At 29.2% G+C, this 13,062-nt stretch overlaps 1 protein-coding gene across 3 annotated transcripts in view; it reads right to left on the bottom strand.

Moving 5' to 3' along the window:
- LOC112679631 (glutamate receptor ionotropic, kainate 2) overlaps nucleotides 1-13,062 on the bottom strand; it is a 320,107-nt gene that overhangs the window by 232,967 nt on the left and 74,078 nt on the right. The window contains exon 2 of one of the 3 annotated variants that reach the window (XM_025549519.1): nucleotides 2,189-2,325. The exons of 1 other annotated variant lie outside the window; for it this stretch is intronic. In XM_025549519.1, coding sequence (XP_025405304.1) covers nucleotides 2,189-2,240 — 52 coding nt within the window. In that variant the 5' untranslated portion in view covers nucleotides 2,241-2,325. The remainder of the gene's footprint in view (nucleotides 1-2,188; nucleotides 2,326-13,062) is intronic. One more of the 3 variants, XM_025549520.1, reaches the window with a different exon arrangement.

Below are 13,062 nucleotides of genomic sequence, written 5' to 3'. Positions count from 1 at the left end.
GTAGTAAGAAATACCCTCACAAAATAGTCAAGGATACTCAAACTGGAGATGATGGTTATCCGACTTACCGACGGAGATCACCAGATGATGGAGGTTATACTGTAATATTAAAAGTTCGTGGTCAAACAGAAATCGTGGTTGACAACCATTGGGTTTTACCGTATTGACTTGAATGTTTTACGTAATAAGTTAATTTAATGTTTATAAAAAAATATTTGCAAGACATAATGTACTGAATTAAATATATATTTTATAAGAAAAATTTTTAGTATAAAATAATTAGAAATATTATAATTATTGATATTTGAAGGACGTAAATATATGCCAATCATTACTAAATATACTTGAGTTCTCTGTTTTTAACACATATGTTAAATGAATCGGTAAATAACATATTTAAACTACTGTTAATTTCAAATTTTCCAAATTTGGTGTATAGATTTAAAATTTTCCGCTGAATCAGAAAATAAAACATTGATTATTCCAAAATTACTTTTAAAATCGAATGAATCTATAAAATTTATAAACATATATGCTACAGTAATGGTACGAATACCGGTAAAACGTAGGATTTACCGGTAAATCCTAGAGTTTACCAACTGCGATCGGTAAATGTCCAACATTCAGATAATTTTGTTTATATATATATATATATATATATATATATATATAGTTTACTTTCATGTTTAAGAAAGTGAACCAAGTTCCTTAAAACTATAATTTGAAATGTGATGTGAAAATAAAATGTGTAATATTAAGAATAATTAAAGTGATCAATTAATATCTTAAGTAACGTAGAACTTAAACTAAAAAAAAATCTGCTTAGAAAAAAAATATACGTTACCTACAGGTTAATTTTATTTTTATAGGTAGTTAAAATTATATACTAATTACATTAAAAGAAAATTAAAATACAAAAAATATTGAATTATACATTTTATACTTCAATGTTATGTTTTATTTATGTAAAACTATTTTTAAATTTTCTTAAAATAAATTCTAGAAATATAGGAGAAATTATTTCTACTTGTTATTTAATTTTCAACTGTTATTTTATAAGTATGATTCTTTTACTTGCCAATTTAATTTTTAATTTTTACTTTTTTCTTTTGCATTTTATTTTCGATTTATATAAGGTGATTCTGTATGATATTTATATACATGGCTAATCATTTTCAAACATATCTCACAAATCAAAGTAAAATTTTAGGAAACTGGACTACTTAGTAATTTCTTATTTATTATTTTCGAAAAATTTACCTCGTATATATTAATGACGGCTTATTTTAGCGTTTTGATTTAAAAATAGTGTTAATCATATGTGTTAAAAATAATTTGTATAAATACTAAAGAATTGAAAAGTATAACTTATTGATTAAAATATACATACCACATAATAGGGAACACATTTTTAATAACTCACTCTATAAATAAATAAAATATATAATTATGTCCATTTAGTTGATTTAAACGCTCGAGTGTCATACATTTTGTAAAAATATATATCTGAGATATTTTGAAACGAAATATTGTTCTATAATAATCAAATAAAATAAGAATATTGTTGGACGATTAATTCAATTACCTTCTATTATGTACTATAAATTTAAAATCTTAAATGTTTCATTTTGAGTTTTTGACAAAATTGTTAAATGTGTTTAATTTCTAGCTAACTTATTCGAAAGTTGAACATTGAGCTAATTTAAATATGTAACAGATAATTTCAATACTACTTTATCGGTTACTACTATTTATTATTTCAATGTGTTTTTTGGGGTTTTTCTTTTTACTTTAAAAAGTAATAAAACCCAAAATTTAATAAATTGTGACTTTTGAACTTTGAAAAAAAAAAACAAGAAGTTCAAAAATGTTTTTCTGTTATAACTAGTGAGATAATGAATAAAATAGTAGACTAAATTTAAATTTATCGGTTTGCTAAATGGTTTACAGCTTAATTACTTAAGTATATTGTGAAAAATTCTAAATTTTAGTTGTGAGAAAGAACAAAGACAATTACCGTGACGAGAAACCGAAACTGCGCGTATTTAAAGCTGAAATCGAATCAGATCAACTATACGTATATTCAAGCGGATCAGAGAAAACAAATGAAGTATTTGAACTTTTGATTTCATCTAGGTTTTTAAATCTATGGTCGCGTATACTTATCGCATCAACAACGTTTTTTTACATGTAATACTATTACGTCGGATGAGATTGGACCAGCGGTGCGACGTGTACATGCGATAACAGCGTGACTTATGGACGTAGGAGGACTGGTAACGTCTCTGGGTCTACATTCCAAATGCCATATGAATATTCACTAACCTGTGAACATAAATAATTGAAACATTAATACCACGATCACTGGTTGGCGGAAAACAATGTGTGACATTGAGGTCGTCGTGCAACGTACCATCGATATCAGGACTCTTTATATTTTTGAGTTTTATTCTAACGTTACGTACTGGTGTTACAATCCACTTTGGCAAAATGTCTTCGCGGAAACCGTGAGGTTGCTGTGAGATGCACGCGCGTTGTTATAAATTATCGTTCATAAAGCAAATAGATCTCCGAACATTATCGGCGGAACGTGTGCGTGTTACAGTCCGGCGCGTTATTCCGTTAATGAAAACGACCAACAGGAAAGATCAATTGATGTACTACTTTGGTAGCACCGGTATTAAATTGACTGAACCCATTATTAATGACGGCCATCATTTATATGAAAACGTCGGTGGCGACGGCGGCGACGGCGAAAGGTACGAACGAAAAGAAACGCAACTTTTGGATGAAAATCACGGTATTAACCGTGTATCGTTATCGTATAGCGTTACGCTATTAGCGTACGTGTTAGAGGTCGGTTCGGTCATATAGTATATGTTGGTAAATAAATATATACGTGTAATGATGTGCATTATTCGATTGTAAAAGACGGCACGAATATTTTATTATGTATACTATTTATATGTACGTGATTTTTAAAACCATTTCAAATAAATAAATAACAGTATCTTCGATACTCGCACGAACAACACGGATAAATAAATACTATTGACATCCCTACATTCAAAGGACCGCCCAAGATCCATGCCACCGCGTGTCCCTATATAACAGGGATGTACACCACTCTTCCCGGAGCTCTTGATCTTAGGTCGTCGTCGTGCATGCACACCGATCGTAAGATCAACGAAGCAACTCAGTTTTTTGTCATTAGTGCATGCGCACCGATCATAAAACTAACGACAAAAGCTTATATATGCGATTTATTTTGACTTATAATTTTAATCCGTTCGACTTGTGTTTTTCGTACAAGTGTTGAAGAGTATCCGGTTTCAGTGCAATTAAATTCAGCATTTGCCCTTTTTTTTTCAACCTCGCATCGACATTTAAAGATCTACGGTAAAACAAGTAAGTGCTGCTTTATTTAGCTTGGCAGACTGTACAATTGCGCTGATCGGCTCTCGAACATTCTCAACTCTGAGAGCCCTCCCTTAAACAAGGAGGAAGGTAACAACCCTTTAATACATAAATACCTCACCGCCATTTACACATATATACCACCATCACTTCCCCATCTTACTTCTCCTATTTTATTATTTTTTTGTATTTTTGGGTTATTACATACGTTTTTATGGTATCACTTATAATGTAGTGTTAACAGATTGATTTAATTTAATAGTTGGTTACATACACACAAACACGATGCATGGTCATCAACTCGTCATCATAGGTTATTAGTCTATAACAGTGGTTCTCTACCTGGGAGGGTAACTACTCTCCAAGGGATATTAAAGACCTTTTTGAGGGATATAGATTAAACTAGTTTTTATTTTATTTCATGTACTTTATTATTATAATATTCATTATTATTTTATTTGAATCGAATAACAATCGTGCAGTGTACTTTCGATTATCCGAAATCATCAATGAAACGATCCATGTACACGAATGTACAATAAAAGAAAAAATATATAAAAATATTATGTTTCCTTACAAAATATCTATGCATATACATCATTACTATTCTATGAATCGGTCTAATGTGGTTGCAATAACTCCATGACGCGGTATGTACGTTAACGTAATGTTTTTGTGGGAAAAGTATTTGTTAAAATCTAACTCGATTTATGGGCAATAATATTAAAAAGGTTAGAAACCGTTGGTTATAGTCTTAAAAACTAACAACATAACATATTAAGTAAACAGTTTTAATACAAGTGTAATGATTATTTTATATACGTGCATCTAAATAGTTGTGATTATTAAATGTATCAACGCAAATATAAAGCCGGGTTTACACGACGCGAATCTGATGCGCGAGGCAAGATTCGCGAGGCTGCTTCGCGAGACATCTGATTCACCTAAATGTTTACACGATACGTATCTATGCGCAAAGCAATGTGATTCAGGGCGAGCCACAGTTTATGTGAGGCAACGATGGCGGCAATAAATTAAATACATTGATTTTGATCCATGGCGTTACGTGCGAGGCAAGACGCTCAAAGAAGTAGTTCACACGACTCGAAACAAATCGGCGAATCTCCTTTGACGCGCGCCCAAATACCGACTGAGCTACCGCTCGCCACGAGGCATCCTCGCTTGACTCGCTTATCACCCGAGGCAAGTTCAGACGGGTCGAATCATGTCGAATCTTGACTCGCGCATCAGATTCGCGTCGTGTAAACCCGGCTTAAGATATATATGTATTTTTACATCATTACTCGCTCGTGAACTCTGCGAAACATAAAAATGCAGTCACAAAATATTGTCGGATACATTGTTCAACGATCAATAGATACATACGAGTAATATTCATTCGGATACCTTACCGGAGGTAGTTTAACGATGTATCGAATTGATATTCGAGGACCATGTTGAAATAACGCAGCGCTGCGCACGTTACAGTAATACTGAAACAACGCCGAAATACCGTTCAAACGACGTGCGCTCGTTGTCCACCAAACATTTGATCGTCATTGTCGTCCATAAAGAAACGAATGAATGGAAACATGATGGTAGACGCCACGGAGTTGATTAATTATCGTGACGTTACCATCGTATTTAGAATCAGTTTATCACATGGCAAAGTGAATATATCGAACAACAATGGTTTTCGAGAGATAGGAACAAGGGCAGTTGTTGGCTGGTCGGATAAGCCACTATATAACCACCAAAGGGGGGGAATGTTTGGTATTAGGGTCCTACAATAAATATTTATTAAAAGGACGATGCGGCGATGGTTGAAAGTTGAAGAAAGAAGGAATTTAAGGCCTCCAGAGCTGACCAGATTTATGATGATTTCACCAGCATAATAAAACCCATGTATAGCGTTGCCGCATGCGTACACCGTTTATGTTTTTACTCCTTTTTTTAGTAGTTTAGCATCTAAGGATACTATTACTATTATTATTATTATTTTTCCGTTTTATTTTTATTTATTTTCGTTCACTTTTTTTCTATCAATATTTTTAACGCTAGAAGAAATGATCTCGGTTTTATTTCTCTTTTGGGAGTTGATAGCAACTAATGGGATTTCGAAGAAAAACTTATATGTATTGTATTTATCAATAACATACCTGATTCTAAGGATGCATGCGTGTAGAATACCATCGCAGAGTGATTCAAAATAAAACTTGGAACTGGATTTATATTCAATGCACGTGCAATTTGTCTTAAATTTGATATACTTACTTACATTTTTTATAAAAAAAATAATTATGTGTATTACACATAAGGTAAATGATGCACAAAAGGATAAAAAAAGCTTAATGTAATCTAGTGTATAGGTTTACTCGGAATAAATGAAAATACATTTCTTTTGTGGATTTCAACAAGTTCATACAATTCATATACGCATTTCAATTCTATATTATATTACATAATGATGTAACCTCATTCGAGTCAGCCAAATGTGAATTGGTTTTAACGGATTTATTCATTTATTTATTTTTTTTATTTTCAATTAACTTATTTGGATAATTTCAGACTCTACATAGCTAATATATCATATTGATTTCTTAATATCAATAAGCAACGAAATGTTACCGGATAAATGCATGTTGATGCGAAAATCCCGCATTGTAAAAACGTTGACGCTGGATGACTCTTACAATTTTTCAACCGAGTTCTTTACGTACTCCGACTAATGGACCTACTATTGATATTGCATTGCCTGGGGATTTTTAAGACTCAGGTCTGGCATTTTAATTTACTGACTATGTATATTTACGAATCTTTGAAAACTAATCAAACGATATATAAATAGTATAATCCGATATAAATACGACACCACCTTGTAGGGTTCGTCTTCAATGTTATCATTTTCTACTGTGGGACGTTTGCGCAAAAACTCTTTATTTTCATTGTATTCACGATTGTCAAATGGATAAATATGTTCATCAATATAATACTAAAATCACAAAAGCAGATGGATAAAATAGAAAGCTTATCGCGATGCCAATCGAAAATATTTCTTCTATGCCGGAAACAATACGTCTCCCTCGCCGCAGATATTGGTCTACGTTCGTCTGACAAACTGACTGAACGTCTTAAATATACTCTATGTATATGATATGTTATAGTTTCTCAAACTCTTTTAGTTTGGCTGTGATGTATGTGGCATATCTAGAGGTCAGAAAATAATGTACAATTTGAATTGTTTCGATTAATTTTATTATTTTCTATACGACCAACTATTATGTTTGTAATATTATTGCATTGTTTACGATCGTTCTGTGTACCGTCAATTTCACAAATCTTTCAATTTGTACCATTGGCGTGTCCCACGTACTTAGATAATAATAATACCATAATCATCCTGCATTGCATATAGGTAGGCATGAGTGTTCAATGATACATATAATAAATTAACTCTTATAAATATTAAAAACCACATCTATCAAACGCAATACACCACACAAAGTTCAAGTAAGAAATTAAATAAATATTTATTGATTGTTAAATAACCACATCCACATTTTCACACAAATGTCATCTTATAAGTAAACATTATTCAAATAATCACATTTGTGATTGAACTAGATTGAACTATATACATCTTCAAATTATACACACACTCTTGTGTCCATCGGATAAATAAGGGACCAGTAAACAAAGGCAAATCAAACGAGTTCTTGCTATGTGACATTGAGCACCTTCACGTTAGTTTATGTCATGGTCTGGACTTAGAAACTCAATAGCTAAATTAAATATTAGGACTTAAACATTTTAACAGCCTAATTAATTAATTGTACTTAGAATGATTTTTAACAGTTTAATAAATTACTTTATCACAATAGGCATTAATTATTTACAACATTATACCTACATCCAAACGTTGAACAGGCAGAATTAGCAGGTTCAATTAATCGGTTAACACGCAGCACCATCTAAATATCTATTCGGTAACAAATATAAATAATTTAAATATCGGTGACTACATTGTTTATGATATAATCTATTACGACTAAACAGTTATTTATTTTTCCAAACGTCACAACTATTGTTCTAGAATTATTGTAATGTATACGGATTGAAATGCACATACTCAAAGCTCGTTGGTATTATATTTTTTCTGAACTAGGAAAAAATAGTTTTATGATAAAAACTATGATATATGAGTATGCCAATAATAATAATAATATTAATCGACTATGACATGAGTATAATATAAACATGTTTATGAATGTATTTAGAACATTTTAAATACAATTCGTAGAAAACCTTTAGATTTTAACATTTAAGTTCAATTTTTGAAGTACTTTAAAACTTTTCAAAACTGTTTAACCTAATCTGGTCCAACCTACACACGTTATGCCATCACATTATCCCTTTAGTTATTGCATACTAATGTACTGGTGATACGGATGATCATCGTCCATGGTGCCTCGTATATGGTGAAAAATTATCAAATGAAGCAATGATGCCCAGTAAATTAAACGTCATTTGTTTTCTAAGCATTCACATTTGATCGACAAAAATATTACATAATTTCAACGTTTATTAAAGTCACAATCTCAACAAAGTAAAAATATGACAAAAATTGTGAAGATTTCTGAAAAATCTCAAGAAGCAAGTTTTGTAGTTGCAGGGCTAATGGCTAAAACAATGAAACCACATACAATTGGTGAGCAGTTAATTTTACTTGCTTGCCATGAAATTGTGAAAATATTCTTTGGAATAGAAGATGAACAAGAAATATTGAAAATTTCTTTATCTAATATTACAATTAGTAGGCGCATAAACGACATGTCCGAAGATATTGAGCAGCAAGTATTAAATAAGCTACGCAATTCTCATATATTTGTGCTACAAGTAGACGAATCTATAGATATAAGTAGAAAAGCACAGCTTTTGGTTTTTGTACGCATGATAGTTAATAACGATAATAGTGAAATCTTTTTTTTGTTGTAAAACATCGCAAGAAAAAACGAAAAGTGAAGATGTTTTTAAAGTTTTGAACAAACATTTATTATCAGTAAGTTTATCATGGAACAATTATATTGGAATATGTACTAATGAAGCGCCTTCAATGATTGGCTCAATTAAAGGTTTTATTTCTTTAGTCAAGAAAAAAAATTTAAAAATTATTTTTATACACTGCTTTATATACTGCTTCCTTCATAAAGAGGCTCTAGTGGCAAAATTTTTAGTAGGTGATTTACAAAATACACTTGATCAGGTTGTAAAAATCATAAATTTTATTAAAAGCCGACCTCTTAAATCAAGACTATTCGAAACAATTATGAAGAGATGAATGCAGACTATTCAAGATTGATTTTATACAGCGCAGTAAGATGGCTCTTTAGGGGAAATATTTTATCAAAATTTTACAATTTGAGAGAGAAGTTACTTGTATTTTTAACCATGGAAGAATCTGAATTCAACTTTTTTGGTGATGAAGTGTGGTGGACAAAGTTATCCTTTTTAACTGATTTGTTTGAGCATCTCAATAAACTAAATTCAAGTATACAAGGTTGCAATGAAAACATATTAACATTTTCAGACAAAATAATGGCTTTCATCGAAAAATTGAATCTGTGGAAAACTGAAGTTAATCGAGGTAATTTAATTATATTTCCACATACTGCTCTGCCAGTTGCAAATGACAACATTTTTTCATTAATAGTCGACACACTGTTGGAAGTAAAAATGAATAAATATTTTTCAAGTATTAATATTAAAATGTACAGCTGGATACGAGACCCTTTCAAAGTGTTTATTAGTGGACTTGGTTGATTTAAAACTTGGTGAAGAAGAAAATCTCTATTTAATTAAAAATGATCGAACAATGTGGTTGAAATTCAAAGAGATTACACTCAATAAATTCTAGATATATATTTCTGAAGAATATCCAGAAATATCTATAAAAGCATTGATGATTATTTTTCCGTTACCAACTTCATATCTTTGTGAACAGGGGTTTTCAGTGCTTAAGAATATAAAAAATAAAAAACGAGAAAAACTAAATTCAGTGGAGGAAGAAATTAGGGTATGTCTGTCAACTATTCATCCAAACATTAAAAATATTTGTAACGCCCAACAGGCACACATTTCTCATTAAATGAATGTACAAACTACACTATTTTTTTGTAAATAAATTTAATTACTAATACAATGTAATTATAATTAATAAAAATTTGTCAGCCCATCAATCATACTTTTATAATTAAATGTATATAATTATAATTCGAAACAATTTTTTTAATCTAAAAAAAAAGTCAGTGTGCCGCGAAAATTTTTCGAAAAATACGGTGCGCTGTGTCTAGTAAAATTTTAAAAACCATGCTATGAAATTGCTGTTGGGAAAATTAGAGATAGGTTGTTCGATGTAATTGAGAAAACTGCCGTTTTGGAAAAAAGTAGGAATATACTGTGAATAAACACGAGGAAACTGAGGTAAATTGTAAGGAACAGAGTTGGAGCTAGCTTTCTGTACAGAGTTAGGTATTAATGAGCTAATTTTATTAAGGTTAGAGACTTCGGCGTAAGTGTGGCCTCTATGTACAACTCCGGAAAGCTTGATTTGGACTGCTTTGGCATAAGATTTATTTTCATTGGCCATTATTTTTTTTACCTCTTTTTGGGTGGTCCACTCGGAATAGGAACGATCGGTGGCAATGCCGTCAAGTTTACAATTAAGGCATTGGGTCGAAGTTGATTTACGCGTTTCGCATATGTTGATACCGTGATTGAAATTGCCACAGTGGCTACAACGTTGTTTACTACGGAAAAACTTTTGTGTATGGCCTAAACGGAGGCAGCGCATACACTGTAATGAAAATTATTTTAATTGTTATGAACTCTAATTATATGTATATTATTTCCCGATTAAGTTTTAAAAGATCAAACTTAAATATGATTTAATAATCATACATTTTTCAAGTCGAAATTTCATACAACATTAAATGTAACTTATTTTTTAAAAAAATTATTATCTCATAAATGAAATATTTTAAATATAAATCAAGTATTTTGATTACATTTTGAGTTTTTTTTGTGCTTTTACAAGTTACCTAAATTTAAAATGCGATTTTATTCCTTTTTTTTTTTAATGACTCTTAGATATTTGATTGACTTAAGTCTGTCGCAAAACAATTATATTATTATATATTTTTTATAGTCTACAATTTCTTCTTTAATATTTTATTAAATTTAATTTTTCGAGTATCAAAAATAATACACATATGGTAAAATGTATTCAATATTAATATTTTATACATGTTTATTTTGTTGTATATATTGTTTAAGTAATTTCGAAAACTAGTAACGTATAAATATTTATATTATGCCGATTTATTTGTTTACTTTTCTTAAGTAGTCAAACATGCATTATCTTGAAATATGTTGTGGAAACTACTTTAAGAAACATATATGACTAATAAATTATGTGAGCTTTTAAAATGAAGACCATACCACTTAATATCATATTATTATATATCTACACATAACATTATTCGAATATATCATCAACTATTTTATAACCTTCCTCAAAATAGTTTACTTACATATTTTATAGTCTTCTTTCTTCTTATTGACAACTTAAAATAATTATTAATTATATTTATAGAAAAAATCATAGATTTATTAATATCACACAATATCTTATTTTTTATAAATTAAAAATGTGATGTTCTTTGAAAATTGTTTTTTTTTTTTTTTTTTAATAATATTTAAATAGTATAATATAAAATTATAGAATATATTATAATAATTATAACGTACTTCTCCGTTATCAGTGTTTAAACACGATCGTATTTTACAAATTACACGAGTCACGTTCGCATGCTGTGCAAGGATTATAGTTCCATTTGTATAATAACCGATCAAACTTTATGAATTAATCGAAATTTCATACATTTCTCATAACTTAATATACCACTTAAAATTTATTAATCCGTTGAAATACGAAATCCTAATATTATTATTAGTAAAACTGTTTTTTAAAAGCTTACTCTCAATGCATAACCATGAGAAAAAAATTATTTTGCGAATCTCAGAAAATAATCGGCTTATTAGCATTTTGTCTAAGAAATAAATTCCTAATAATATACACAATTAATGTTTAAATATAAAGTCATGTATCATTAATGCAAGAAAAAATCATTTTAATACAAACGAGAACAATATAAAACACCTATTGTTAAAAATTACTATTTATAAATGTTATTTCATCGAATTTAATGCAATAATGAAAAATTATATTACATACAATAGAAAAGTATGTTAAACTAAAAAAATAATGTTTTCGAAATTAAATTATTTTTGATAATTTAAAATGAAATGTAAAAAAAATTCAATGTTATGCTTTTATGTATTTTGTAAAAAAAAATAACATGGTATATAATACTTTACACATAATAATTATAAAATACTTTATATGCGAATGAGTCTTGAATTTTACTAATTATTAAGTCCATCAGGAACTCCTTCTATGTGTACATGATACTTTCATCGCTATCCTTATATTAAATTGAATGCGATAATAATGATTTAAGTTTAGTTTCCACATTTTCACTGAACGCTGTTTTTTACAAATAATTCCAAGATAAATATAAAGACAAATATAATCACATTTAGATCCCGAATCAACAATAGTTTATAAAATAATAGTATTAGCCACTGCATCGCAAAGCGAATTCGTTAAATACTTTATATCATAATCCTAAATTTTATCGGTAGAATATTTACATTGTGATCTAAATCAAACACAAACTATGAGGAAATAATCAAACTTTATTCTATTCACGTGTTTAACTTCCGGTTATTTCTCCGGGATAGATCCAAATATGTACCGCAATGACGTATTAGGCAAATAATTTAAAAACAAACATTTAAAATTAATATTTAAATTTTATATTGTATGTTTTGTTTTAAATCAAACAGGCACCTACAAATCTGATTTTTCTTCTCATGAGTAGGTAAAAATCTTCGCTGTAGACATTTAGGCTATGCAGCAACTATTGAATGTAAAATTACATTAATCATGATCGAAATGTTGTTGTCATAATTCCCAAAATCTGAAATGGTTTTCTATATTCAAAATTAAACAAATACGTGTTGTACAGAAAATTTGGGGGATAAATATGTATATTTTTAAAAAATAAATCATATTGTATTATGTTATTAATATTTTTATGCCTTTTAATTATATTTTTTGGTTGTCAAAAAAACCACTTTTTTCTTCTACACACAATCCCCTTTTATTTTTTTTTTCATTTTTCAGTATATTATAAAGCCACATTTTTGTAAAAAAAAAAAAATGAAAGGATTTTATATAAGGATAAATGGTTAAAATGCATATCGTCTAAAAATTCTGTTATTTTCAAACGTTATGAAAGCAAATACATAATATCAATTATTTATGAAATTTTACCCAATTTATTTCTGGTTTTGATGAGATAAATAACATATCATAGTAATTTATCCATGTGGAAGTATTCGTATTCATCAAACAATTTAACATGCTCAACTGCTATCAAAAAAAAAAAACGAATAAACGAAAAAAAATTATGGATTTTTATAATAATATATCTATCATTTTTCAAATCAAACAATATGTAA

Source organism: Sipha flava, unplaced genomic scaffold (assembly GCF_003268045.1).
Source record: "Sipha flava isolate LNK unplaced genomic scaffold, YSA_version1 165_pilon_pilon, whole genome shotgun sequence".
In the NCBI taxonomy this organism is placed as follows: domain Eukaryota; kingdom Metazoa; phylum Arthropoda; class Insecta; order Hemiptera; family Aphididae; genus Sipha; species Sipha flava.
Note: the sequence above shows the minus strand (reverse complement) of the source record. Positions and strands in the feature narration are given on the sequence as shown.